The sequence below is a fragment of the Trichoderma asperellum genome, chromosome 4 (genome assembly GCF_020647865.1).
Source record: "Trichoderma asperellum chromosome 4, complete sequence".
Taxonomy (NCBI): Eukaryota; Fungi; Ascomycota; class Sordariomycetes; order Hypocreales; family Hypocreaceae; genus Trichoderma; species Trichoderma asperellum.
In genome coordinates this window covers 1,912,051-1,939,696 of record NC_089418.1, presented here as the reverse complement: position 1 = coordinate 1,939,696, position 27,646 = coordinate 1,912,051, and the positions used below count along the sequence as shown (strand labels likewise).

The 27,646-nt window shown below is 49.7% G+C and overlaps 12 protein-coding genes and 1 non-coding gene across 13 annotated transcripts; 8 read left to right on the top strand and 5 right to left on the bottom strand.

Annotated features, from left to right (window-relative positions):
- Nucleotides 1-763: 763 nt before the first annotated feature.
- On the top strand, nt 764-4,920 carry TrAFT101_007054 (uncharacterized protein). The gene has a single exon (XM_024910074.2). It carries the CDS (start codon nt 1,208-1,210, stop codon nt 3,053-3,055), a length of 1,848 nt encoding a protein of 615 aa, XP_024758705.2. The 5' UTR covers nt 764-1,207; the 3' UTR covers nt 3,056-4,920.
- TrAFT101_007053 (uncharacterized protein) lies at nt 4,898-7,309 on the top strand. Its single transcript, XM_024908558.2, has one exon. It carries the CDS (start codon nt 5,099-5,101, stop codon nt 7,088-7,090), a length of 1,992 nt encoding a protein of 663 aa, XP_024758704.2. The 5' UTR covers nt 4,898-5,098; the 3' UTR covers nt 7,091-7,309.
- A 62-nt stretch (nt 7,310-7,371) lies between these two features.
- On the bottom strand, nt 7,372-8,277 carry TrAFT101_007052 (uncharacterized protein; the record flags this gene model as incomplete). The annotated part of the gene is made up of 3 exons (XM_066127947.1): nt 8,133-8,277; nt 8,045-8,065; nt 7,372-7,981 (listed from the first exon to the last, which is right to left on the bottom strand). The coding sequence occupies exons 1-3, from the start codon at nt 8,177-8,179 to the stop codon at nt 7,372-7,374; spliced, it is 678 nt and encodes a 225-aa protein (XP_065984060.1). The 5' UTR covers nt 8,180-8,277.
- Nucleotides 8,278-8,402: 125 nt separating this feature from the next.
- TrAFT101_007051 (uncharacterized protein) lies at nt 8,403-10,901 on the bottom strand. The gene has a single exon (XM_066127946.1). It carries the CDS (start codon nt 9,769-9,771, stop codon nt 8,569-8,571), a length of 1,203 nt encoding a protein of 400 aa, XP_065984059.1. The 5' UTR covers nt 9,772-10,901; the 3' UTR covers nt 8,403-8,568.
- A 643-nt stretch (nt 10,902-11,544) lies between these two features.
- On the top strand, nt 11,545-13,451 carry STS1 (Tethering factor for nuclear proteasome sts1). The gene is made up of 2 exons (XM_024900595.2): nt 11,545-12,111; nt 12,239-13,451. The coding sequence occupies exons 1-2, from the start codon at nt 12,036-12,038 to the stop codon at nt 13,057-13,059; spliced, it is 897 nt and encodes a 298-aa protein (XP_024758702.1). The 5' UTR covers nt 11,545-12,035; the 3' UTR covers nt 13,060-13,451.
- Nucleotides 13,452-13,906: 455 nt separating this feature from the next.
- Nucleotides 13,907-15,937, top strand: TrAFT101_007049 (uncharacterized protein). The gene is made up of 3 exons (XM_024908557.2): nt 13,907-14,058; nt 14,115-14,836; nt 14,887-15,937. Exons 1-3 carry the CDS (start codon nt 14,051-14,053, stop codon nt 15,675-15,677), a joined length of 1,521 nt encoding a protein of 506 aa, XP_024758701.1. The 5' UTR covers nt 13,907-14,050; the 3' UTR covers nt 15,678-15,937.
- Nucleotides 15,938-17,263: 1,326 nt separating this feature from the next.
- Nucleotides 17,264-17,344, top strand: TrAFT101_007048. The gene has a single exon. It is a non-coding gene; the product is annotated as a tRNA-Ser (tRNA).
- Nucleotides 17,345-17,675: 331 nt separating this feature from the next.
- Nucleotides 17,676-18,125, bottom strand: TrAFT101_007047 (uncharacterized protein; the record flags this gene model as incomplete). Its single annotated transcript, XM_024906911.1, has 1 exon — nt 17,676-18,125. The coding sequence occupies one exon, from the start codon at nt 18,123-18,125 to the stop codon at nt 17,676-17,678; it is 450 nt and encodes a 149-aa protein (XP_024758700.1).
- A 515-nt stretch (nt 18,126-18,640) lies between these two features.
- Nucleotides 18,641-20,244, bottom strand: TrAFT101_007046 (uncharacterized protein; the record flags this gene model as incomplete). The annotated part of the gene is made up of 2 exons (XM_024906910.1): nt 18,641-19,844; nt 19,907-20,244. The coding sequence occupies 2 exons, from the start codon at nt 20,242-20,244 to the stop codon at nt 18,641-18,643; spliced, it is 1,542 nt and encodes a 513-aa protein (XP_024758699.1).
- A 191-nt stretch (nt 20,245-20,435) lies between these two features.
- TrAFT101_007045 (uncharacterized protein) lies at nt 20,436-21,379 on the top strand. Its single transcript, XM_024908556.2, has 4 exons — nt 20,436-20,585; nt 20,807-20,841; nt 20,902-20,959; nt 21,049-21,379. Exons 1-4 carry the CDS (start codon nt 20,495-20,497, stop codon nt 21,225-21,227), a joined length of 363 nt encoding a protein of 120 aa, XP_024758698.1. The 5' UTR covers nt 20,436-20,494; the 3' UTR covers nt 21,228-21,379.
- Nucleotides 21,380-22,142: 763 nt separating this feature from the next.
- On the bottom strand, nt 22,143-23,931 carry TrAFT101_007044 (uncharacterized protein). Its single transcript, XM_024902688.2, has 3 exons — nt 23,315-23,931; nt 22,786-23,231; nt 22,143-22,710 (listed from the first exon to the last, which is right to left on the bottom strand). Exon 3 carries the CDS (start codon nt 22,669-22,671, stop codon nt 22,483-22,485), a length of 189 nt encoding a protein of 62 aa, XP_024758697.1. The 5' UTR covers nt 22,672-22,710; nt 22,786-23,231; nt 23,315-23,931; the 3' UTR covers nt 22,143-22,482.
- TrAFT101_007043 (uncharacterized protein) lies at nt 23,425-23,781 on the top strand (the record flags this gene model as incomplete). Its single annotated transcript, XM_066127945.1, has 1 exon — nt 23,425-23,781. The coding sequence occupies one exon, from the start codon at nt 23,425-23,427 to the stop codon at nt 23,779-23,781; it is 357 nt and encodes a 118-aa protein (XP_065984058.1).
- Nucleotides 23,932-26,490: 2,559 nt separating the features above from the next.
- TrAFT101_007042 (uncharacterized protein) lies at nt 26,491-26,955 on the top strand (the record flags this gene model as incomplete). Its single annotated transcript, XM_066127944.1, has 1 exon — nt 26,491-26,955. The coding sequence occupies one exon, from the start codon at nt 26,491-26,493 to the stop codon at nt 26,953-26,955; it is 465 nt and encodes a 154-aa protein (XP_065984057.1).
- Between the last annotated feature and the right edge of the window lie 691 nt (nt 26,956-27,646).

Here is a 27,646-nt window from a genome sequence, read left to right as displayed (position 1 = left end):
GTCGTAGCAGCATTAGATTGCCGGGCCCCTTGACTCTGGAAAGATATACTCCGTAGATATTACGGGGGATACAGCCACGATGGCCTGCATCTTCAACTTCCAGAAGGCTGCTTCGTCATTTCGGCGACAGGGATTATCTGTTATTAATGGCGTCAAATGATCCAACTACGCCGCTTGGGCTCCGCACAATATCTTCAAGGACTCGTTTAATAGCTCTCCCACAGATGGTTGGCGTAGACTAGGAAGATCCTGTATCTTTCGGGAGTTGCTCTATCATGCCTAGCCTGTCATATACGGAGTGCCACGTGCATTTACTACAGTACTTTTGTTTATTTTTAGGAAACGCATTATGGAATCTCCAGGCTAGCCCGAATACATTCATGCCAGAGCTTTTTATTGGTGGTTTTGCAATCGACTGCTCCTATCAAGGGACGTGATTTCGAGCTCTCTCGCTTATCTCATCTATGACATAAATAGTGTCTTCTAAGAAAGGAGTCATCTAAGAGTACCGCCCTGCACTACTATGCAACAGTAGCATTGCGGATCTTTTCTTGTCTTTTCTTTTTTTTTTATCTAATGATTGTAGTCGTAGCTTTTTCAAGAGCTCTCCTCAAAAGGGCTTCTCGAGACTCGACTTTGAATACTACCACTTCTAGCGCGTAATAGCACTTCATTCTTGCACTACTGCGCATCTGCAGCACAATGGCTAAACTTCGGAAGAAGATGGGCCCTGCAATTTGCCGCTTACATTTTTTTTTTTTTTCCAATTATCGCCCTAATGATTAGCAGCCCATCTTCAATTCAATTGAAGATCGCCATTCCTCAACTTGACAACTACAGAAAGCTCTGGGGTGGCTAAAAATCCAGATTTAGACCATTAAATTGCTGAGCTCATACAATACCGGAGGTGCATTGATGAGATAACCCTGGCTGCGAGTCTCAGTGCCTTCCTGCTTGCTAGCTTCGCGCTATCCGCGTCTGGATTCTGGAGACCACCTAGACTTTCAAAAGCACTATTGCTGCTACCTATCTCTTCACCATCTGTTCACAAGTAACACACGGTGAGAGGCCGCAGTATAGCTGCATTCTGTGTTATTACTATACGCTACAGACGGATGCATTGATGAGAGATTGAGTGTTTCTAAAGACCAGGCTCTCACATCACTACGCCTAAAGACCCTGGCTTAGCCCTGCCTCACTCAACGCCATGGCTGCAGCTCAATCAAATTCAGGGGACTTTATCAGCATTCTTAGTAGCGAAGACGAGCGTCCCTTGCCAAAGAAAAGGAGATCCCCAAACGACAGCCCGGCTAGCAACGATGGAAAAAATGCTTCTGCAGAGCGGTCCAAACGTGCTCGGATAAGCCCTGCCTCTGCTGATAGTATCACAGGCGCCAAGGTATCAGAAGAAGGAGAAATTGATGAGGATTCTGAGGGTGAGGTTCACACACCTGATACAGGCAGCGAGGGGAAGAGATCAGGGGACTCTGCATCAGGCGCCGTCTTTGTTCCCAGAGACCCCCCGGTTTATACAAATGACTCGCTATCACTTCAACTGCCGGTGTTTTCACAGCAAAGGGAGGGCTCTTGGCTTGAAAGGTTCAAGGAATGGGTGCAGCTTCTGCATACGGCAAACTCATCGCATGCTGCTGAGTTAACACCTACACTGATTCGAGCTGCTTACGCTCAATACATCGATATCCACAGCAGAATAAAGTCGAACAAAAAGCGCAGCGCGAAGCTGGCCGCTGATAACTTTGAAGACGCATCTCTGGCACAGTTGCTGGCGTCTCTTCGGCCAGAGGCTGCGCAGGCACAGCAGCCAGCAAATGGGTTGACTGAGCCGCAAAGCCGGTCAGACGCGTCGGACCAGCTGCAAACAGCCAACTACAAGAATGATGAACCAGCTGCTAGCGATGGCCAGCCTGATGAATTGGCAGCACAGGCCAGTGGCGGCTATGTCATCGATGTGAACCCACAACTTCAGGCTTCAAACGCGCAGAAGCAGCAGCCAGAACCTCAGCCTACCAAAACCACCATGCCGCGCCGAGAAGGCGTTCCGTCGGGGGACGACGCCCTGCAACAGCAGCATCGATACTTTCCTTCGGCTGCCGATCCATCCAACATGTGCTTGCTCTGTGGGCGAGAGGGTCACACTGCAGACGGCTGCACAAACGACTCGTGCAAGTTTTGCGGAAAAAATGACCACTGGCATTATGTGTGCACGTCCATCAAACTCAGATGTCGCAAATGCAACCAACTTGGCCACAAAGCTGCCTCGTGTACGGAGAAGCTAGCCCTTACCAAACAAGAAGGGCGCGCGTGCAGCTATTGCAACTCGCCCGACCATCTGGAGACTGAGTGCACAGAGATTTGGCGATCATTCCACCCTGAAACGGGAACGATCAAGACTGTTACTGCATTGCCAGTATCATGTTCTATTTGCGGTAGCGGACAACACTTTGCCGGAGACTGCAGACAGAGACAAGATTCCGCGCCAAATCCCACCTGGTCTTTGGCAAACAAGGACCAATATCTCGACCCAACATGCAGCTCATCTGCGATTTCCAGTGTTGCGGAGCCTTTGTCAAACCAATCGTCAGACCTGAGAATCCGCGGCCACGCTTCCCGTGCCAACACTGTCCACTACTCTGAGGGCGAAGACTCTGATGATGTGGAATTCCTGGGTCATCGAGCTGCACCGAAACCGGTGCGGACAGGCCGTATTACAGTGTCGACCAACCTCCACACCCCCAATGGAAGCCATCAGCCTCCTCTCCCGCCCGGTCCACCACCTCCTTTGCCTCCACACCCGTCGAACAGGCGCCCGCCTGCACCAGGCACAGCAAGACAGGCCTATTCTCAAGGACAAGTCGGATCTTCGCTTCCCGCCAGACCACCAGCGCCTTCACGGGATTATAGCAGTGTGCCGCCACCCTCTTCCGTGTCTGGAAGAGGAGGACGAGGCGGTGGACGAGGCGACAGAGGTGGACGAGGCGGTAGAGGAGGAAGCAGAGGCTACCGAGGAGGAAAGTTTAGAGGTGGCAGATATTGAGGTGGCATTTCGGCCCCATAATAGTGGAATGTTGGGAAATCCAATGAAATCCGGGGATAAATCGAATTGCAAGCACAGATGATCCTCCCAGGAGGATGAATGAACCAAGCAGGTGTTGGACATTTTGATACCCTCTTACATTATAGTCCTTGAATTCTAGAGGCAATGATTCGATGAGGGACGGCTTTGCTGTCCAATGTTATAGACAAACACCCAGTTTTAGAAGCCAGGAGCTTACCCAATGTATGGTAGAACGGATATACACAACGTAGGAGACGACCATTAGAGAGCATGGAGAGAGCACATTACGGAGGTACATGTAGACTGCATATTCTCATGCAAGTCCTCGCGTGGAGATGCTGCATGTCTCAGTGTGCCTGAATATCGAAACAGGAGCGCTACTGGTACTCCTGCTATGCCAGACAACGTATTTCGTGTTTTTCAATCATAGGACAGCATCCAGAGTAAGGTCTGGGGCACCAAGTAGCATGAAAATCAGTATCCAGGTCAAACAAGACCTTGACTTCGCCTTCAATAACTGCTTCAGAGCAGTGCTGCTTTGTAAAACGAACAGCCAGCCATTTTAAGCGCGCTGCGACGGAGATGCTTTCGTGATTTACCGGAAGAGAGCAAGCGGGTGCTTATAGGCGATAAAGGTCCGTCTCAACGCGCCCAGGGCTGGGGAAAGCGGATATTTTGTGGACTGGCTCATGGCTATCATGGGAGGACGTGGCTAGCGCCGAGCATTGGATGCGATTCTACCACTTCCTTGCCGTGTTGGGCATGAAAGTCGGGAACATTGGGATGAAAGACGAGACGGTCTTGGGGCCCAAGAGAGACGTAAAACGTACGGGGTGCGATGAAACACATCGACGTGGCTCCGGGATCGTTTGCCAAAAATCTATTACAGCGACTGGTTATTGTATTGAAACTATCTAGTACGTCGAGTTTTCATCTATGCTCGTAGATAGAGAATGGCATTTTGGTGCATCTCGGTGGACGAAATCACGCTTACGCTTCACGCCAAGCTTTAATTTGGCCCACCTACTCCGTACACTACACCGCATCGCACTCCGAATCGCTCGGAACCTCACCTAAAGATGGTCGTGTGGGAAGCTACTATCGATATCAAGCCAAACCGACCTGAAAATTGACAAAAAGAAAAAAAAGAAAAAAAACATCACCAACCCTTGTCCCACGCTTATGCACCTCTGTTCCCCCCCACACTATCGCCAACCCACTGGAGGGCTGGAAACAAGAAAGCCATGCGACTCTCCCTGTGGACACATGCAGCTCGCTGTCCAACTAGGGGTGCCTTTGCTGGCGCGGCCCTCTGACGCGGACGCGGGTTTGCCTGGCGTTTTCGTCGCGAGAAACTTGGGCTGTAATATTTTTTTTTGTCTTTTCTTCATGTGTGTTATAGTGGTGAGTCATTGGCCAGTTGTTCCTGGAGCCGGCGACTTTGGCGATGCAGGGTGCTGCAGGATGATTGGAGCGCGGAAGAGGGAAGCTGGCACTACGGAGAGAAAAAGGTGAATTTTTTTCTCTTATCCTTGTATTACTTATATCTAGTGGATGAGCGGCATCCAGTGATTGCACGCGAAGTGTAGTGGCTTGGGGAGGGTTATACGCCTAATGCCGGGCTTGGGAGAAGGAAGAGGCAGGGTTGTGGGATGATATATAAGTATGTACTGCTTGCTGGAACGCAATCACGGATCCCTCTCGGCGTATTTTGGATACACCAGGGGTTTCTACTGCACTGTATCCTATGTCTTGCTGTTTTAATTAAGAAATAATAATAAAGAAAGCCTTCAAAATCTCCAGCATCCATCTAATTGGAACCTTCTTGCCTCTCAAATCTCCCAGCTGTTCGATACCTCCCTGGTATTTCACAGCTCCTTCAAGTCCATCTCCAGCCACTCTTCCATCATATCATTGAAACTAGGGCTCCGGCCATAGTGACTGCCAAACATACCTCCTTGCAATACTTGAAACAAACACCCCAACTGCAGCCATTGCTTGAGCCCACGATATGAGACAGATATGGCTTCCACTGAACAACTTTTCATCGCCACGCTGAGGAGCCACCAAATCAAAGACGTGCTCTTCACATACCTGTCCATCTCAGACATCTGCGCCATCCGCAAGGCCTCATCTGCCTGCTGCAATTTGGTCACCAAGCGTCTCTTCACCCGCGTTCATGTCACTTTCACGGCCAGCACCTTCACCAGGCCCTCGCGCGTTGCTGCCCTGGGCCGCATTGGACATCACATTGAGCACTTGACATTCTACTTTGCTCACTCAGAGGCGACGTTTCTCCCACCGTTGGTCCATCCAAGGACCGGTGAAGAGATCACCTTCTTGTATAAGCCTCTCACCACCAGCACAACTAGCAAGAGACGGCCCAAGTACTCCAATACTGAACTCGGAGAGATATTGACCCAGCAGTATCCTCCTCTGTTCCATGCGGCCACAAACGTCCCCAGCTTCATCCATGCCATGGATCATGTCCCAAATATGAGGCATCTAACCGTTCGCTGTCCCGGCCAAGACCCCAGGGAAAGGTATAGGAGAGACATTGTCGACTATGCCCTCATCAGCTTGCGCATCGCCATCGAGCGCTCACCGATGACAAAGCTCAACAAACTCTCTCTCTCATCACTTCATCCCTCTGCTTTCAACTACCTCAGGTACATCAATGGGATTGGCAGCCTTCCATCCGCCAATCGTAGATGGCAGCAGATCAAGAAGTTACACATCACCGTCGAGTCGTGGGACTTCTACGGTCCTTCTCCCGGCCTTGACCATCTCAAAGTCCTCGACGACTACATCCGCTGCTTCTCTGAAAGACTAGACAAGTTCACTTTTGCCTGGATCGGTGCCAAAGGACCGTGCCCCATTGCCTTGTCCGCTGACCCTCTCTTCGCGCCGCCTCGCAGTGCTACCAAGAAGCTCTTCCATGAGGTTACTTCTCCCATGTCTCCTCTCCCAGTGCGCCCTCCCCGGTCTCCCATCCATTTCCCTAAGCTGCGCTATCTGCAAATCCGTAATGCTGCCATGAACTCTCCCCAGCTAAAGAGCCTGATTGCTTCCCATCAAAAGACAGTCAAGCAGTTCGGCTTTGAGAACGTTGTCCTTACCAATAACGGCAGCTGGGAAGAAGCCCTAGCATCCGTGAAGGCTGATGACAATTGGTCTCGAAGCAGCACCGCAGTGCCTTCGGAGTACTCTCTTGTAACTAGCAGAGGCGAAGAGGGGGGACTGCCCAGCCCAAGTGCGGCGGCCGAGGCTGCCAGCAGAGAACTGATGGACTTGGACCTAGAACTCGGTGGCCTTACTTTGGATGATAATGCGAGAAATGCAGTTTCAAAATTTAAAAACGATTTTGCTGTGCCAAGAGAGTCTGATACGAGCGTTTCTACTAATATCTCACGAAGACGTGTTCGCCGACACCAGAGAAACCATTCCACGGGAGAGAAGATGGAACAAGCCCCTGAATATACGTATCAATATCCTCTTTCGCCTCCCTTATCCTCCCACAGCCACAAGTCTTCTTCCCCTGTACATGGCCAAAAGCCATCAAAGCTGCGTTTCAAGCCATCTTCTGAATCCAGCCAAATAGCTTACTCCGCCATTCCCGAGCCGCTGTCCATCACATCTCCCATCATCCCCTCTTCACCCCAGCCGGTCCTCCTCCAACCGGCCATCTACTCCCCCTATTCTCTTCATCAGGCTGGCACCAACGAGGACATGTCAACTGTACAGCGCAGCCTGGAAAAAGAAGAAAGCCATCGCCTCTTTGCAGAAGACGCAGATGCTAGAGCGAACGCCTTGCAGAAAGCCAAAGAGGCCGTGTTGGCGAAGCTCAGCAGGGAGTTTTATGATAAGAAGAGCAGGATGGCAGATGCAGTTTCCGCACGCCGATATATGAATGTGAGGGAGGTGAGTGGATGCGGTAGGGACATGGTGATGGACGACTGGAGAGCAATGGACAGCCGGAGTGCGTTGGTGCCCTTGATTTATAGCCCGTCTTAGGGGTGAGGATGATGGATGGTGTTATTACGATGATACGATGATATGATTCTGGTAACGGCTACAGAAGTTTGTTTTTGTCTTTTGTTTTCTTGTGTCATTCATTTAGCAGCTTTTCCCTTGATGTACCTTTTTATGTATTGATATCAGGATGAGGGATATGTACAGTACGATCATGACAGTCTTTTATATGTAATCTAGTGTTTATAACTACAATACAACTCTACTCGACCGATTTGGAGCAATAATATGATGCAATTCACTTATCCATAGAGAAGTAGCAATCAAGAGCTCTCCCTAGCAATCCTCTCCAACACCTTCAGATACTCCTCCACCTCCTTTGACCTTATCAGTGTAATATCCCTCTTCTTCCCCTCAAACGTAATCACTGGAACTGCATCTACATCCCTCTTAATCTCATTCAACCTGGTCTGCACCTCACCCAGACCTAGCTCCTTATCCAGAACAACTTCCATCGCTTCATCCTCCGGAATCCCCACCTCTACGCAGGATTCTACGAGGACGTCATCCTCGGAAGGATGCAGCCCTTGCTCAAAGTACCGCACATACAGAGCATCAATAAGCTTATTCACCGTCTCAGGGCCCTTGGATTGCTGGAAATATTGAATCACACGGTGTGCGTGAAGCGTGTTTCCCATGACGCCGTCAAATCTCAGCTCGATGCCCACCGGCTCGGCGCGTCTGCGCAACTGCGACTGGAAGGCGTCCTCTGCATCGACGCTGCCCTTGTGTTTGTGCTCAAAGTACCATTGTTTCTTGTCGATTGATCCAGGCGGGAAACTTGGACTGAGCTGGTAGGGTTCAAAATGCAGGGTGTAGGTGATGGTGGAGGATAAGGGAGAGGACCGGAACTGGGAGAGGGCTTGATCCAATCTGTGGGGTTATCAGTTAGTAACAGAGATTTCCTTTTCCATACGTTCCGTGGGTGAATCATGCTTTTTCTTTGCTATGTATGTCCTTCACGGCAATGAGTGTTAACTAAGGGCTTCGCATAGGATCTTATTACAAACAATGGGGCGTTTACCAGGGACACACCGTATCCAGTGTAAAGGCAATCTGTGACTGATACATCTTGTTCAGAAGGTATATATGCTTTAGAATCTTAATAGATGTACACAAGTTTGGAAACGATGTCGCTAATCTTTAGACATTAAAATGGAAAAAAACAATTAAAGAGCCGAAATCCTCATGCCTCGAACATCAATCGTCGCTGTTGTAGTAGCTAATAGTATGAAGCACTGACTAAGGACTGCGGAGAACCCGGCAATCGGGCGGATGGAATACTGAGGGGTTGGCCTTGATAAGGTATGTATTATTACAAATTACAACACAAATGAGACTAGATCGATTCGAAAAAATGCTTTCATCAAATTTCCATTGCTAGTAAGTAGATTAAAACGAGAAGAAAAACAAACAAGAAAGATGCTGGAAGGGGTATCTTTGTCACAAGATAGCCGATGCTAGTCAAACGTAACCTTGGTTCCCGTATGCTGGACCAAGCCACCCGTAAGACGAGCGACAGCAATGTCCTCTGCGGCCTTGAATGGCGCAGGCTCTGATGATTTGACTCCCCTGCTGTCGTCTCTCTCGTCTGGCCTGCTTCTCCTGGGAGGCCTTGACGTGTCGTCTGCCCTCTTGGGAGCATCCTTGCCGAACCTCTTCTTATATCGCACCCGGTCATCCTCGGCCAACTCGAGCTTCAGCTCCCGACCCAGCATGCGGTTTACCCACCACTTTCGAGTCTTGAACTGCTTCTGGTTTGACTTTTCCTTTTCCTTTTCCTCATCTTCCGCCTCGTTGTCGCTCTTGTCATCGCGGAAGTCGTCTTCGGTTTCCACCTGTTCCTTGATCTTGACAAAGCCCTTGACGGCCCACGCGGCGGCCTCGGGCTCCTTGAACTTGACCCAGCCGTATCCTTTGCATTTTCCAGAGTCTTCAAACGTAGCTAGCTTGGCCCACTCAATCTCTCCGCACTTTTCAAAGTTTCTGATCAAGTCGTCTTCGGTCGTCTTGAAGCTGAGGTTGCCCACGAACACTTTTCGGCTGGTGTTTGCCTCTAGGCGCTGATCGGCCTTTGCATCTGATTTCCCTTCTGCCTTTCCGGCCGTAGCCTCGGGCTCCTTCTCTTTAGCGGGGCGGCCCTCGAATGACTTGGCGTCCTTGATGAGCAGCTTGCGACCAGTCAACTCTGTCTCTGAGAGCGCAATGGCTGCAACCTTGGCGCCGATATCCACAAAGTCCACGTAGGCAAATCCCTTGTTCGCAGGCTTCTCATCCTTGCGTCGGTTAGCGTCCTTTACTGTAGGCAGCTTCACCCTCGTAATCGATTCCTCGGTGATGACGCCTCCAGCGTTGTCTATTAACCATGCGCGAAGCTCCGCTCCGGTCAGCCTGAACGGCAAGTTGCCAATCCAAACTCCATGCTCGGATCGGACCTTGTCCTTGCCATCCTTTTGTTCGTCTTTATCCTCTTTCTCGTCGTCGCTTGAGGGCTTGGTCGGCAATGACTTTCCCTTTTTGAGAGCACGGCGCGCTCGTTTAGAAGGTGGCTCTGGTGCGTTTACATCGACTTCGATTTCCTCGACATCGGCCTTCCGCTTGCTAGAAGTGGCCGCGTTATCCACTTCCGCCAATTGAGGGGATTCTGTTTCTGTGGCTGCCATTATGAGGGTGCTGTTGACGGAATGAGAGCCTGATATGTGTACCGACCGATTACCCAATATCGCTGAATAGGCATGCCCAGCAGAAATTTTTTGGGACCCTGTTCAGAATCTCATAATCGATAAGGCGATAACTACCCGAACTTAAGTGGGGTCAGAGGAGCCAGACAAGCGGCTAGTGCTAAGATTGATGCTCTGCTCTGCTCTCAGAAGCCAAAAGAGACCGGCTCTTCTAAAAAAGCCAATCCGACGCCAAAAGATGATGTGCCACGAGCATGCACGCCATTGCTGCTGCTTTTATCCGGCGAAGACCATCTGGAAGCCAGAACCATCCCATAAGCGTAATAAGCATAGGGGAGGATTCCCGCCACACACTCTCGCCGTGTCACGCCAGGCCACCGCAGGCTTCTGAATGGCCAAGGCGACCAAGTGGCGCATGGCCACGTCTTTGCCCGGTATTAGCGTGACACGCATGGTTGAAAAAGGTTTCAATAGACATGACATCGCAAAGCAGCTAGAGAAGAAAAAAATGTGGGAGAAGTCAACCAGTGATTCGTACGAGCGACCGAATGCAGGCTGAGTCGTGTACCTTGCTAGGCACGGTGGTGCTGTTGATTTGTCTTAAGCACGGCTGCATTAACATGCTGCAACTCCACATTGGCATCAAACCGCAGCTTATACACGGCGAATGCAATAGCGTGGACCAGCGTGGACTGGTGATTCAACCCATTTGAAGGGCTGGAACGTGCGCACCGAGATGCGCAAACCGGTCGAGTTTGGCGTCGCAATGGCACTGGCCAGGTGTTTGCGCGAGGGTCTCTTGATGTTTTACATACGTCCTCCTTGGAGTCAATGAGATGGGCTGGCCTGCCGCAAGGAGAGCACGAGTTGAGCCGTATTGGGCCGGGTCTAGTTCTGCACACTTAGTCGCTCAGGCGAAATGACATGACTCTGGCTCCCTTCCAGCTGCTCAATGCATTGACTTCGCTGCTCTGCTTGGACTGGACCGCCCACGAATGGCCCTGCTCGTACATGTGCCCTGCAGCAGAAGCAGTCGTCGTGGCAGTGGCAGTACGACGGAGCACCAGCTCCGTCTGGGTAACCGCCATGCCGCCTGTGCGAGGATCAACTGCGCAGTTGTCGTGCTTTGTGTTGTAGAAGGATCAAGGCTCGGCACGGCGTAGCAGTTCTAATAACTGCCTAGTGAGAATCGGACGTTAGTGGCCTCCCACGCCCAAGATCAAGGCTCGCCATGCGGCTCTCCGAGCAAACAAACAGATCGGGGTCCGCAAGGGGCCCTCCTTGCCTTGCGCTATGAAACTTTTCCCTTGCACGGCTCAGGCACGCTGCAGGGTCAGGGCGCTATAGCGCCGCAGAGAAGACAAGAAAGCCTGCTGCACAAGAGAGAGACTCGGCCAGGCAACACAGTGGCACCTATAAGCGAGCTCTCGAGTCCGGATCAGCTGAAACGATTGCCCAAGGTTTTCTTCCTCTTAGTTGCCGTGAAAGCTGTAGCGTCTCCATCCTCGTACATACAGCGCGCAGTGCAGTGCTGGCGTTTTTGCTAGCGCCGTTGCAGCCCAACGGGCCAACCAGCTGCCGGCTCACCCGCCGAGGCCGCTGAGGCTTACGCTCTGGCACTGACTGACGTAGAGGCGCACCTGCACCGAGCGTGCCTACGTGCCACCGTCCTCTAGCGGGCAGCGGCGCTGTGCTCTGGGGCGCCACGGGCCTGTAGGAAGCCGGCAGGCCTCCGCTAGCAGCCCGCCGCGACGCTGCGCAGCGAACGCTACGGCAGCCGTCACGTGTCCGGTGCGCTGCGGCGGCTTCAGAGGCCGCTAGCAGGTTCTGCCATCCCTGGCGACGCAACCTGGCCAGCTGCAAGTCTCCGCATCCTTTAACTGCTACCCACTCGCTCGCAACAACTCAACTTCTGCCCTTGCACTGGCCGGGCACCCATGCAGAGGCCCCGTTGACCGCTCTCTGGCTCTTTATTCCACCGCAGTAGCCCGTCACATCTTTTCTTCGCCGTCCTCTTTCTCCTCTTTCCACTCCGTCCCTTCGCCCCTCTCATCCGGACGGTGATGAACGCGGCCCTTGGGATCGACTAGCGTGGCGGACATCGTAAAAATACAAATATTCTATCCTGGACAGGCCATCTCGACGACAGCATCCGCCTTCAGCACCAGCGCCCCGGCCATCCCATCCCAGACGGCGGCAGTCGGAACTCACAACATCGCACGGTCGCTCGACGCTCTGCTGTCACGATGAATGTGCTGCTGTCGCCGCAGTTACCGGTTTTCCCTCACCAGCACGAAAACATGCATCTAACCCAGCGAAACCGTGAGTCACGCTCTTCTGTCTTGATGCCGATATTGCTTTCTTTCTTTCTTTCTTTCTTTCTTTCTTTCTTTACATTCATTCGCATTATTCTTGACGTAATATCACTGGGCTGACGCTTATCCTGCAGTCCCCTCGATTCATAACATGAGCAGCCGGAAACGAAAGGCCGACGAAGATGGAGACGAAAACATGTCACCCATGAGCTCCCCTGCCATATCCTCTCGGCCCCTCATCCGCCCGTCGAAAAAATTCAGATCCAACGACTTGATCGGCAGGCCACTCTCTCTACCACGACTCTTGGAAACCCTCGACACAAATCAACTGCGAACAGTTTTGGAACGCATCTGCGAGCGCCATCCAGATATTGGGCAGGAGGTGGTCTCAGGCGCGCCCCGACCTACCGTTGACTCAGCAATGAACGTGCTGCATGGTTATCAAGAGAGGCTGAATGCTGCCGCTCCATATGGCGAAAGCAGCGCAGAGTATACCTATGACCGAGTCAAGAGTCACATCATCGCCTTGATCGATGCGCTCTCCGATTTCACTCCCCAGTTTCTCCCTCCAATCGAGACTCAGCCTACCAAATCCTTGGAATTCCTTGATGGCGCAACCAGATTCATTCACAACCTTCCGGATTGGCAGCCACAGACTTACCGCCATCACAAAGATAACGCATACGAAGACATCTCAAAGGCATGGGCTTTGGTCATCAATGAAGCGGCGAAGCGAGGCGGTGGATTTAATTTGCATTCCGATGGATGGGACCAAAAACTTGCTCGGCATAACGAACAATCCGGAGGACGTCTAGCAACAGCCATGACAGCCATGTCAAATAGCGTTGGCTGGATGGGATCGAATGAGAATGGGGGTTCGTCAGATCAAGGCTCTATTCTCAACCAGCTTGTATCGGGTGCATACGGCTCGCCTGTCAGGGTCGGACCTTGGTAAACGCTGCTATATAATATACGGAGAGCGGCTAGACCATTGCATTTTTCTTTTTCTTTTCTTTCTCTTCTCTCGCCAGTCCGATGGTTACCCGAGGCGACACTAGAGCAAGCTACGACACTTATATTTTCATCACGACAAACACATTCCCCTGCATCAACGGGTTATTATAGACTTCGGCACTCATTTTTCCTTACGCACAACTTGGCTGGTTTGGCGTTGACCTCTTTCCTTTGTAATTTTTGATATCCTTTCATTATCTATCTATCGAGTGGCGGTTGGGATTCTACAGTGTGGCACTTTTCTGGTTTATTGGTCTTTGTACTGGTACGAACACATCATCCTCTGTAAATATTTAAAATTACAAAAGTATTCCTAGTCCTGTGTTTTGAACAGGCGTGGATCAACTTTATTTTCTCCTCTCTCGACATGTGAATCTCGACATGTGAAACTACCAGCCAAGAGCAAATTATGCTGATGATTAACTTGCTTTGTATTTGCTTGACAACCGTACTGTTAAACAGAAGCTGGGGGGTTTAGATTCTCAATTCTTCTTCATTTCATAAAATCCAGTGAATAAACCGCTCAGAGCTGACGACGCAGTGAAGCTCTTTTAGCCGTACACTACCTACCTAGTTGGTGTTAGAGGCGCTTAACGACATGCTAGTAGAGGTCAGGCGGACTAGATGGCAATTGAGCTGAGATTTCTTGGTGGTTGCAGAATCTCGGGTACGTACTACTGTAGGTACTGTGCCTCTAGCAGCTGTCACCTTGGCAGGTCACGTGCTCTCCTGTTTCCCATTAAACAGAACGCGCTTATTGCTATGCTGCTAACGCGACATATCGTGAATGAAAGCCCAACACGACCTTTTTAGTAGCCAAGGATTCCAGATACTCAGGGGCGGCCGTTCTTATTAAATCCAGAGCTACCTGGGGCTGGCGTTCTTTTCTCGCGCTTTTTATACCGATGCTAGAGTAACTTCGGCCGCCCTCCATGCCTGCGTATGCCCTCCCTCACTCATATTGTGGTAGCCTAACTCGTTAATAACATCATCCAGTCCAGGCGATCAACACCAAGCGTGGGCTAACCCCTTCGAAGAGGCCAAGCCCCGCGTATCAGAATGGACGGCTAAAGAGATTGCCACAATCTCCTCACGGCTTGATAAACAGCTCGGACCTGAATACATCTCTTCACGCGCTGGGCCTGGCGGTTCACGGGTCCATTATCTCACAGCCGAAAAGGTGATTGGCCTCGCCAACGAAGTTTTCGGCTTCAATGGATGGTCGTCCTCGATACAGAACATCCAAGTCGATTTTGCCGACGAAAATCCTCAGACACAGCGTGTGAGCATCGGACTATCTGTAATCGTTCGGGTCACTCTCCGAGATGGCACGTATCACGAGGACGTTGGCTACGGCTCTATAGAGAACGCAAAGGGAAAAGCGATGGCCTTTGAGAAGGCGAAAAAGGAGGGGACGACTGATGCCTTGAAACGGACGTTGAGGAATTTTGGCAATGTTTTGGGCAACTGCATCTACGACCAAGACTACGTTAAGCAAGTTACCAAGATCAAGACCCAGCCGAACAAGAAGTTTGATCCGGATAACCTTCATCGGCATTCAGACTTTGCGAAAAAGGAGCCTACAAAGGATATAATCATGAATGCTGTCAACAATGGGGCGAAGACTAATGCTCCTGCCATCGCCACTACTGCTTCCACCTCCGCTGTTGGAGGATTCAAGCCAGAGCCCATGGACTCATTTGATGACTTCTTAGGGGGTATGCTGTCCTCGGATGGTTTTGAAGAAATCGAGGCTGAATATCTATAGAACTTGACGAGGCGGATTTTTGCGTACCAGGTGAAGGCCATCCAGATGAGATCGTACTTCCCAGCGCTGCCAACCCATTCCATGACAAGCCAGCGACTGTTGCAAACGAGTCACGGCAGGCCCAGCCTCCGGCTGGACAACCGGCAAAGCCTATACCCGGGAACAACATGAATCGACCGCCCCAGCCCCAGCCGTATACTCCAAGGCAAGGACAGCCACCACGACCGCAGAATGCCCCGCAAGCCCAAGATTCTTCAATGGCTCCTCCTCAACAGCCGCCTCCAGGGGAACCCGTGGCATTCTTCTCGGCGAGATCTACACTTGATCCAAATCAATCCAGCGGCAACCAGAATCAACAAAAGCAACTGTTCAATCCCAAGGCGGAAAGCCCTTCTATACGAAAAACCCCTGGAATTGATCACACATCATCCAAGCCTGTGGCGAGGAACGGCCAGCATGTCCCTCCGGCTAACAGCCAAGCACCATCTTCTACGCAAAGTGGCAATACAGGGGGTTTTGCGTCGCTGCGACAGTCAATCGGCAGCTCTCAAGCCAAGGGCAATACAATGAACCCATCACTAGACCAAGCTCGTAGAATAGGAGCGCCGGGTGGCCTGGGCAGTCCTCTTGCAAATCGAGGTCAATATAAGCCCCCGACGATGAAGCGAACCCTCCCAGCTGAAGGGAATGGAACCAATGGAGCAAGATCACCGTTGGTTGATATTCCCACAAATGCGACGAGTGCTAATGATGGAGACGGTTTGGATGCAAAGAGACAAAAGATGGCATAAATGCCATGACAGATCATAAAAGCGTTCGAATATGAAGTAGGGAGCATGGTGTTTTGGAGTTTATATGGGTGATGATAAACCTTCTTTAAGGCTTGGTATCTATGGGATTTCTAAGTGCCAGAACTCAATGTGTCGCGGGATAATCGACTCACGATGAGATGAAATGTAATCTAAGCGTTATTTCAAGTTTAAACTGCCATACATTTCCCAAAAGATTCATCTGTTACCATGTCGGCCTTGGAGGCTTTGAGATATCGCTGAAGCTCAAGTCAATGTAATGTATAGTTTCCATATCCACTCTTGCAGTCGTAAAGGAAACATGTGCATAGTCAGTCCAGTTGCTGAATTTTATCACAGTTGAGTTTGGCAGTCATTTTCTTGTTTTTCAGTAAGGCTCGTGTCACTTTCGCCACATCCCCCAGATGGTCGCTTACATCTTCGGTGAGTGAGATACTAATCAGGGTTCGCTTCCTTTCACGTTTCCAAGTGTTACTACGAAGTTGCTACAGTTTTTTCTTAAGCTAGGGTCTACGTTAAAATGGGCGTAGGCAGAGAACTTATCCTGGCCATGAGTCGGAAACGTGTGCTGCAGAGCATCCCGCTCTGTCTCTGGTACGTAAGCAAGAGGTTTATAGGGGAAGCCCTGATTCTGTGGAGCGAGGCCATTTCGAAAGATGAATGAGTAGCTGATAAGCTTCTCCAAGTAGAGTGATTGAGTTGCGCTGATGTGCTTGGGGAGGAAGATGCGGATCTTGCGTATGAGATAACCGCCTGGCGAGGCATCGACGCGGCTATAGACGCCGCTGCCATCGGTTTGGATCAAGTTGCTGATGTGATACTGGGTTGGATTGGAGTGGAGTTGATAGAGCTAGCGGAGTCAAACGGTATTAACTGGAGTTGTTTGCGCGGGGAGTTTGATGCAGTTTTATGTCCATGAAGCAGACTCGATTGCTGATGGGGAAGAGATCGGTATCAATGCGTAATACTTGTTGGAAATGAGGAACTCGGTGCTGAATATGGGGATATTGATGAGCTGATGTTGTTCGGAGCAACAGCCAAATAAGTAAATATACCTAATTCCAGTAGTATCAAGGACATCAAATTCGAAACCTTTTGTTACAATCTTTCATCTTATACGAAGTTAGCCATGTCTCATACAACTGTCGACGCACCTCTTGCTCGTCTATTTTAGAGTCATCTCCATTACCGTCTCGATGGCCATGTCATCTGTATGTAAGCGAGGAAGCCAAGGACCAAACGAAATAGATGTATGAGCAGAAAGTGGATAGTCGTCGTCCTCACGTCAGTCTAGGAGTGAGTGGATCTAGAGACGGCTTCTCGCTATAGAGAGACTATGATCCGAACACAAAGGGAGTCGAGTCCTATCTAATGATATTCAAAACCTAGATCAGGTGAATGAAAATTAAAAATCAAGTATTTAAAGCTATATGTGCTTTGTGTGTGAAACACTCTGAATAGGTGACGCATGTTGTAGAGAGCCTGTTTACTGTGCAAATTGCGGGCGGGCCTGCACCCCACGTCCTTGATAGTGCTACTTGGCGTAATGATTATCAATAAGCTTAATAGGCGGAGTGCCAGAGTGGTTAATGGGTATGACTAGAAATCATATGGTTTCGGCCTCGCAGGTTCGAATCCTGTCTCCGTCGGCTTATATTTTTTTCTTTTCTATCATCCTTTTTTCTTTTTGTTTCTTTTGTCGTCTTGTGTTTCCTTTTTTCTTTCTTTCTTTTTTTTTTTTTTTTTTTTTTTTTTTTTTTGCATATGATTTTCTTTCGCCGTTAATGAAGCTAAATTGCAATCAATTAAATCAATATTCTTTGTGGTACCTTTCCAATTACACAAGTGATATATACAGCTTTTATCTACATGGAGTCTTCATAGCCCCATGCCCAAACGCGTCCCATGTTTCCCTCTTATTAATGCCACCTCGATATATATCATACATCCCTCATCATCCTCATCCGCCCCGACTCAATTCTACAGCCTTCTCAAAACGCCATTCTCGACATAGCTGCCTCGCACCCGGTTCCCAACATTAAACAAAAACATGAGCCGTATAATCACCAATACGGTGCACAGCTCTACACAGTAAATGCACTCCACCGTCACGTCAGAAGTTCCCTTCAAGCACGCCAAGTTCCATATCAAAAGCACAAGTTGGCATCGACGCCATAGTCGGACGTCGTCCGCGTAGTACATGACGATTGCGGCCATGGCCATCAATGCCGTCATGAGGCTTAGCATCTGCTCGAGCACGAACTGGTCTCGAAACAGGTAATAGTGTTCTTCGCTGCTGATCCTGCTGAAGAGCAAGGTTCCGCCGAGTGTGCGGTTGCGGAGGTTGACATAGCCGGTCCAGAGTGTGATGGCAGGCTCTATTTTTTGAAAGAAGAGCCGGTACATGGGGTGAATGTATGAGACGGCCATTGTGAGAATAGAGAAGAGACGGTGTAAGTGATGGCTTTGGTGTATCAGCGCGACTGGCGTTTTCAGAATGATGAAAAAATAAAAAGTATGTTTTCGTTTGAAACGAATTGAAGCTATTTGGCAAGCTATTTATTTAATACCGAAAACTTCATTTAGGCTTCCTCTGACTATTTTTTTTTTTTTTTTTCTTTCCCTTCTTCTTCAACTATCGGTATCGCCAAGAGGCCAAAGCTCCATTCCGCTAGGCAACCGCCCAGCCGCTCCACTATATCGAGGATCTGGAAATTGAACAAACACGGAGCAGAAATCAATGGCACTAAGCCTAAGCTACAATAGGTTCTGGCCGAAATTTGCTGTTGGGAGTATACAACAGTAGCTGGGCTGTGTAGGACATAATATACAGTAGATGATGCGTTGGGCCGTCTCTCATGCATTGATGGCCATCTCTTTTGAAAGGTAGGCAGTCAATGGGCTGTCCTTTCATACTCTGTATATACAACTCAAAAGTATTCCTTTCAAGCGTTAGTCAAAGACGCAGTCGTCAGCTTTGACAGACCTTCTTGCGCCTGCTTAACCCCCTCGGAAAAGTCCATCTTTTTGCTCATCTCAATGCACGCGTTGTACTTCTTCTTCGCCAGCTCTGTCTTGCCCAGCATGGCTGCCACGTCTCCCCAGTTGCAAAGCGCAACAGCGCATGCCTCATCGCACTCAGGGGTACGATCGTCACCCTTCACATCCTTGGCGTGAACGTATGCATTCTGTGCCCAATTCAGGCCCGCCTCGAGAAATTCTTTACGCGTCTTTGGCATAGAATCGTTGAAAAGCTCCTTTAAGCCTTCAGAGGGCTCCATTGTACCTGCAGCGTAAAGAGGTTGCTGAGCAAATGATGCCGCCAGGTTGTTCATGATGACTGCTCGGTGGCAGGGGCTTTCGCATAGTCGGAGAGCTTGGAAGAATAAGGGGATGGCGAGCTGGAACTGGGAGCGGCGCTCATAGTCTCGACCCAGAGACTCCATTGATCCTCCAAGTTCTTCAGGGCTGAGCCACTTATCTTCGCCGGGTTTGGGGCCCTCGGTTCTGCGCCTTCGGAATTCTTTCAGCGAAGTCTCAACTGCCCAGACAAGATGAGTGTGAGACTGGTCAGCATTGAGCACATGCTCATCTGCGTACAATTCACCCAGCTTGACGCTTGTGGAAATGGCTTTCAAAAGCAGTCGCTCTCGTTTGCGCCACAGAGTCTCAATGGGCTCCGCAGGGGCAGCTTCGTCCGCTTCCTCTTTGGGCTTGTCATCAGAGGTGGTATTCGCTGCAGCGACCTGTTGCTGAGCTTCACCAACATATCTTCCCTGGTCATTCACTTTCCCGTCCTTTACAGATTGTTCCATGACATCAACCCACTTCCGGCAGTCTCCGAGAACTGACTCGAGCACGTCGATGGCAGCTTTGTGGCTGTTGATCTTCTCAAGCCAAAAGGCCACTTGGATCCTAATACCCAGCACTTCGTCAGAGAAAGGGTCTAGCCCAATTTCTGTACACTGCTCCATTGCCTTTTTATAATATCTTAGAGCAAGCTCGGGATCGGGTTTGTAATTGGTGTAGTAGATGGCGCGGCGCAAAGTGTTTGCGACAGGCTCCGGGTATCTGCTGAACTGCGAGTTGTAAAACGTATTGATGTAGGCTCTGATTGCTACCGCGGAGAAGACAAAAGTGAATACCAAGCTACGTAGTGTTAGACTAGCTACTTGGAGGAGAGAAATCATGTTAAACATTGGGGCACTCACAGGAGAATGTTCATCGTGGTCACAGCTGGATTCTCGCGATAAGACCGCCGAATGCCTTGAGGGCTCAGCGCAACCACGAGGTTCCGCAGACTGACTCCCAGAGCGCGCCCAACAAACTGGCGAAAGGTAATCTGAGGCTTCCCAGGCGTTGGTTCGTGATCTCGAGGCGTTGGAGACGTCGATTGGTGTCGTCTCTGCTCGGGTCGCAGAGCTACAACAGCGCGCAAGTGGACGGTTGCCGCGGGCGATTTGACCTGCACGGAGAGCAGCCCCGTCGTGGCATGGCGAAGGCATCTGCCCCCGACCGGCCGCAGCGAGGCGATTGCAGACACTGACATTGCGCCTCGAGATATTCCCGCGGCTGTTGAGCACATGCAAGTGAAGCTTCAAGGCCAGAAATGTTTCCCCATGACGGCATGCGAACGGATCTTGGTGGCATGTGGCCCGTGCGCCACCGTTCCAATTCGCGCTTTCTGTGCCGAGGGTGGGGGGCAGCGTGAATGCCGAGCGAGTGATCAAGAGCTCAACACTCTTTCCGAGCTCTTTTGCCTTGCACCGCACAGTTCTGGCGAGAAGAGCACAGAGAAAATGTCTGGAAGATTTGCACCCAAGGTCCCCGTCCAGCTGGACCCTCCCAAGGACGACCCGATATCTCTGGAAGACTTGGCAAAGGCCAACGGTAAGCCGCCCTGAGCCCCTCTATTCTGCTTGTGATGCCGGCTTCGCAGCCTCGGGACATCAGCATGGAGGACCAGCAAGAGTTGCTGCAGCTGTGGAAGTTCATGGAGTCGTCTCTGTTAATACCAGTAAAGATGATGATTTACACCGGCCATTCATAAGGACCAACTTCTCTAACGACACCGGACATCTCATGAACCCTCGGCTAATTCGGTCTTACAGGCACAAACGGAGAAAAGAGCTATGTTGCAATCAAAGTACATCTCCATAATACTCCGGCATATAAGCAGCTAGCATAACTGACAAGATCTCTAAAGGGCAAAGTTTATGATGTGTCCGGCAACAAGATGTACCAGCCTGGAGGCTCATATCATGGTAGGCAGCACATCCATGCTCACAGTGCACCGTCACTGGCGTCTATGCACTGCATCGAAAACAAGCAGTTAATCTAAAGATGCAAGTAGTGTTCGCCGGCAAAGATGCTTCCAGAGCATTAGGCATGACATCCGTCAAGCCAGAAGACGTCCGACCAGATTGGCACGATCTTCCCGATAAGGAAAAGGGCGTTCTTGAGGATTGGATAACTTTCTTCTCTAAGAGATATAACGTGGTGGGAGTTGTAGAGGGAGCCACCAATCAGTAAATGTTTGGTACCTTATTTGGGCGTCAGAATAGTATGTATATATGAGATGTGGGCATTGAACAGTTGGCACTACCTAATACTACATCACAACAGCCATAGTTGCTTGAGATTCATACGTAATGAGTTGGCACGAAAAAAAGCATGTACCTGTATCATAGTCTCGATTTGGTCAATTGTGATACAACGAGGTATACACATGTATGCATGACTTCAAGATGTCGAGTCCACAAGCAGCCACAGGCTCGCGGCTTACCAGCAGATGTTGACCTCGCTGCTCATCTCAAGACTAATACTCCGCCGAAGGAATCCACTCGGCCGAAGTGATACTACATACCATATAACTGTCATAGATACTATGCATCGGGCTTAAGTGATGGTGGTACAGCCATGAACCTAATGTTATATAAGTGGGCCGTATCACAGACTACATAGAGCGTGGATATCGTGGGGAGATTCTACCTACCTAGTATTCAGGCCGGCCGACACTCGACATGTACGCGCCTATATCTTAACAACCAACAACCAACTACGAGTCATGCTAAGCCCAAAGTCCCATAAATACATGTAGCATAAGTCCTTTGCAGGTCTGCACAGTTTCCACAAGCACGTGTCATACGCCCCCTCCTCGTCTCGCGAATTCGCACCATACGAGAACTATTTACGCATCAGCTAGTGTTGTAAACGCCACGCCTGAGAAAGAGGTCGAAATGGGTAAAACATGCATTCATCTGCATTAGGCTCTCTGGGATACTCCCCCTCCTCTATCAATGCTATCTCGCCAAGGATCTGGATATCTCCGCAAAGCGGTAGGAATGGCTTCCGTGTGGGTGAGTGTTACACGCCGTGTAACCTATGCACACTCCTTGCATCGCGACAACTACTAATTCATTCGCTAGAAGAAGTGTCAAGGACATGGGAACATCTCATAGTGGATTTCCACCTGAGAATCTCAATCTTAAATTAGCGTCGAGGGCACCCCTCCCCTACCACGTCCACTGCATGAATCAAGCTATCGACACATCATAACCCCCTCTCTCATTCGGCCTTGTCGTTTTTTCTCCCCCTCTCAATACAGACCCTCCATCAGCCGCAAATCCTTCCACTTAAACACGATTCATGCGTAAATACCGATAAACAAGTTTGATGTACACTCCTCCGAGACCATCTCCAAGCCCCGGACATCGGTCACTACCCCTACCCCTCCCTTGCTCGCCGGCTTCATGGTCGTCCATCGAAATGTAGTAGTGACATTCAGTCAAGTCCTCCGATGCGATACACCTTTGGATGCGCACTCATCGCACGGTACGCTTTGCCTCCATGAGTTGCGGAGCACCTTGACGCCCAGACACCCGTGGTTGGGATCATTTCGCGCAAAATGGCAGTAGGACTTTAGGCGGACTCGGGAGTGGTTACAGGTGAACAAGAACTCTTCCCAGTCGCACATTGTGGTGGCCAAAGTTCGATATAGCGTAATTTGTGTCAGCTGGAGAGGGGGAAATGGGCGAGATCACATTAGCAGCAATACGATATGTACAGTGACATGTCATTTAAATCTTACCGCAGGGCTGTAGTGAAAAAGCTTGGTATCTATATCAAAGATTGAAGTCTTTCGTTTAAAAGATTAGCATGTTTTGTAGTATATAACCCTAAGAAGAAGAAGAAGAGCAAGACGGCTTTGAGAAATGGGCTTCAGAAGCTTTTTATGTTCATTTTGTACTTCCACAAGTTATTCATGGCCTTCAAACAGGCTGCCAAACGTTCGTTCGCCATGTGGTGACAGCATGTCTGCAAACAAATAAATCACCGATTCACTTTACCCAGTCCCAAGAGCGCTGAATAACAAGTGCCTTGGCTGAACGCACGAAGACAGATGTCGTGGTATCCCATGAGGGCAACATACACGCTCTAATTCCGAATACGGATTTCCAAGCATAAGCATGATGGAAGGAGGAAAGATGATGGCCAGTCAAAAATCTGTCAGCTACGTGGTGTATCCATGTACCCCTGTTGGTTTCAACAGGTTGCTTTTTCGCAATAGACTTGTTCCCTTGTTTTCCACAAAGAGTAATCGAGGTCGTGCAACATACCTAGAGCCTATGAAAAAGAAGCTTTCTTGTTAAATGTAGTAAGAGAAGAAAACGGCCGTAGTACAGGCTGATCTTAGATCTTGGAACAGCGTTATCTAGCACACCACGAGATGCATATGCAGACCAGCGGACCAGCGAGGCCTTTGCCCATCCTCATCCTCTCGATTTCTGTTGGCTGGGGAGTCGAGGCCTGCATAAAACACTCTCAGCTGCGTACGCGCGCTGTCGAGGGCTGGATAGCAGCCCATGTCAGGCAGAATTCAAAAGAACGCAAAAGCCCAACCACCGGTTTCTTGTCCATCATAGGCTATGTAATGCTTGTCATCTCTCCCCGTGCATCCTATAATCCCCGCATCCTTTTACTACTCGGGCGACTACCCCCCTTGAACGGCGTCCTGGGCCACAATCTTTTCATGTCCCTTCACTTGAAAATCATAGTACGGACGTCAAATGGCAGCGGGGGGTAATGCAAAGCTGCGCGGAACAAGGGGGATATCTCCCTTGTGGCGCCTCCTGTATCACTTTAAAGGCGTCTGCTCCAATTCTGTTATCAATGTTATTAGTAGCAGTATTGATATTTTGTCCAAATATCATGGCTGAGATTAATTAGATGGGGACCGAGACACCCAGATTGATCTTATTGAGCTTGGATGTGGTTTCCGGGTTCCTGGGCTTCGCTAAGCATAGATGAGTGAGAGTCGGTGGGTGTGACCTTACGGATACGGCAAGTCAGACACTTCAAAGTCAGAATTCGTGCGTGGTAATGCTGCTCCAGTGACTCAAAGCGACGCGGATGACATGATCCTCCCACACCGGAGAAGCAGTAGTAGATCTTGTGTTTACATTTGGACCCATCCCGGCTTGGCAAGGGTTGTGTGGGTCACGATCCTTGCAGCAAGGATAGAGCATTCCCGGATACAAAGAGTCGATAAGTGCTGCAACGGCCCCCTTGGAAGCTGTGTCTGTTCTTAGCGAGTTGCATATAGCAGGTGGCCGCTGTGACATGAGAGAAGCAAACATGATGAAAAAATGGAAAAAAAAAAAAAAAAAAAAAAAAAAAAAAAAAAAAAAAAAAAAGGTTTTCTACCTCTGCAAATTGAGCTCCGCCAGTACGCAGCCGGCTGGCTTCCCCGGTCCAACCATGACCTGGGGATGAAAGGAGTATGTGACGCGAAGAATCTTGTACTTCTAGATAGTAGGTACTTGGTAGATTTTTCAAGCTGCGTGGTGCGGCGGGGAGGTCTTGACCTTGATATCCAATAAATATAGATACTCCTTTCTGCTAAATCTGCCATTGGCAGCAATTTGAATTTTGAGAGCGTTACACGGAATACCCATGTATGCCCAGATACGTTCCAATGATACTTCGACTTGTATTTCTTGGCTGGTCAATCAGATCCATAATTGGCGACAAGGGCCCATCTTTGAGGGTAATACAAGCAAAGTTGCTGCTTTTCTGCAATGACTTACACATTACATTGTAAACTGGCTTTAGTTTGTGGATAATTTCACACGGACATTCATTCAATACACAAAAGAAATGAATTACAGAAGCGCTTAAGTTTTAGGGCAGAAGAATCTTTATCAATAAAATCTACGAGACAAATTCGTATCCCCTGCCACCATATCCTCAGCACATGCCCCATGTGCCCCATTCGGCCAGTAGGGAGACTACTTGTACTGTGTGATTCATGACAACTCAACGTTGTGAATGTGGGTAGATAATGGACAGGTTGATATTGACAATATAATATCATATCTCTAATAAAGAGTATAAATAATTCGCCTGTAAGTAGAATTAGGCCATGTTATGAATATATACACATATATATATTTATATATATCTAGAGACTACCTGCATAAAAAAAGAAGTTACTCTGAAAGGCAAATATCAACGGAAAACAACTTAGTACTTGTGTGAAATCTGCAATGTCTCTCTAGTGAACGTCTACATCTACAGGTAAACTAATGGATGTGATTTCACAACTCATGTATAGAACACGAGATTGAAATTTACCAGCATAGAAGCCCATGTATAACCCAGGGCAAGAAAATCCTAGCTTCTGTTTCTAATGCTCGTGTTCACTAGCTATTGCATCTTATAGGCGCTGAAAGATACACCGAACATTATCTACTGGCGTCAGTGTAAGCACAAGGCTGCCGCTAAATGTTATTTTATTACTCCCATAGCTGCCCAAAGGCTTCAAGGCAGGGTCTATTTTTAGTTCGCTCGGATCACTCTGCGGCATTTAGCGGAAAGAGAAGGATTTATAAATGGGAAGTGCAGAGATAACACTACTGTTCTTCTTTCCATCACTCTATCCGATATCTTCGAGAACAACATCTAGACGGCGCAAAAGATGATTCGGGCGTATTTAATCTCACAAAACTCTAGTACTAACTCTTTATACAAAACTCTTACAAGTAGGGTTGTGTTCGCCGAAATATGTCATGCTATCGCAAAGTAAAGCTCCTGAAGCTCGGCATCAACCCTCCAACAAGTCACTACTACTCTACACGCTTCAACCCACCCTACACCTGCCTATTCAAGTCTGTTACAAGTCTATGGGTACATTTTACGACCACCTACCTCTATAACATGGCACTGCAGAAGCTAATCATCACTCTCATTTCACGACAGGTCAGGAGCAGCTTCCTACATCGCTTGATTAAATGAGCCAAACCCCAGATCAAGCGCTGGCTTATAAACCCAATGCAAGGCAAATTGTTTGCCTGGCCAAGAAAACCGGGGCAGCAGCCTCAGCTTATGCGGCAGCAAGTACAATGGATCATAACAGGAGCCACGAAATTTACATGGCCGCAGATTATCAGACCCGCAACGTGGACATGCGACAAGCGGCGCAAGATGAACGCAGATGGTGGCGATATGAATCGTGATTTGTGGCATAGGCCGAGGGCTGTGCTGGTAGCGACATCTGCACGGCATACGCCAAGTTGGTTGAGAGCCAAGAGTGTGTTGCGTCGCCAGTGCGCAGAAAGGAGTGGAGATGGAAGAGGTGGGAAGAGGTGGGAAGAGGGGAAAAAATAGGAAAGGAAAGAAAGGGAATTGGATAAAAGAAGATTACTAAAGAAAAAAGAAGGAAAACGCCATGAAGAATAAATGAAGAGGGTGGAAAGAGTAGGATGGAAGGAAAGAATAGGATGCACGGAATAGGATGGAACATTCTTGGCTGGCTGGACAAAGTCGTGATACGGCAAACGGCAGCCGGGAATGCAATTTGGGGGCTGAAAAATCTTGGGTTTCGGGCTGGGTCGCGGTCTGCGCTGCGCTTGTGACGGTTGCCTCGCGGTTGCCTTGCGGTGGTTGCCTTGTTAGTCGCGGTTGCCTTGGCTGCTCATGGGTGCTCATGGGCTCCTGCCATCGAGAAAATGCTCCTTTCCTTGAGCAACTGCGCGCTATCGGTGAATTGCGCCGTCTGATTGGGCCAGAGCGAATCCCGTGCTATGCCCGTGCACTGCATCTGCATATTGGACGCTGCGTCTCACCGAACAAAGCAAAAGTGAGGCGAGAGGCATTTCATCATCGCGGCTTCAGTGCCGGATATCGGACGCCCTTCCGGATCGCCAGCGATATCGACGAAACACCACTGGCCAGAGGCGCTGCTGGGCCGGCAGACTGAGGCAGGGCGGGAGACAACATCCCGCGTCTTGATACCATCTGTCTGCACCATTTGCCAACAAAAAGATCTGGCTGCCAACGCTCATCTCAGCCACCCCAAGCACTTTTGATCCTTCATCGCGGGAGAGGAGCGGGTGTCCGCGCGACGCCGTGGCCGTTGACCGCTAGCTTTGGACATTGCCAGCTGTTATTATTAGTAGCTAGTTGCCTCGCCGGTCTCTGGTTGCCTCGTCTTAGTCTCAACCTCTTTCGTCCCTGTCACTGGTGCAAACCACGGCACAAGTTTTGGCGGTGATGCTCGACCCAGCACGGTGCCCCTTCGCTGGCTAATGCTGCCCGACCTGGCTCTGCTGCGTGCGCATGTGTGCCTTGGCTCGTCTCTGCTCCTATTTGTTACTCAGTGTTACGCTTGACTCCCGTTATTGAGGCTGAGGGCATCCGCAGACCGACTCTGGCCCCTCACATACCGTCGTGTTCCAACTGCCAACCCCGCTGTTTTGTGTCCTCGACGACGCATATTAGTTTTCCTCATCGACTGGGCAAAGCAAGACATTCGCGAGGACCTTTCTTTGCTCAGCACTGAGACTATATCTCATCTCTATTCCCTTCAAGTTTGCCTCAGAGGTAGAGAATCGACACGCATATATCACCGACAGGCGGTGCGCAGCCACGCAGGTATACGCCAGCCAACG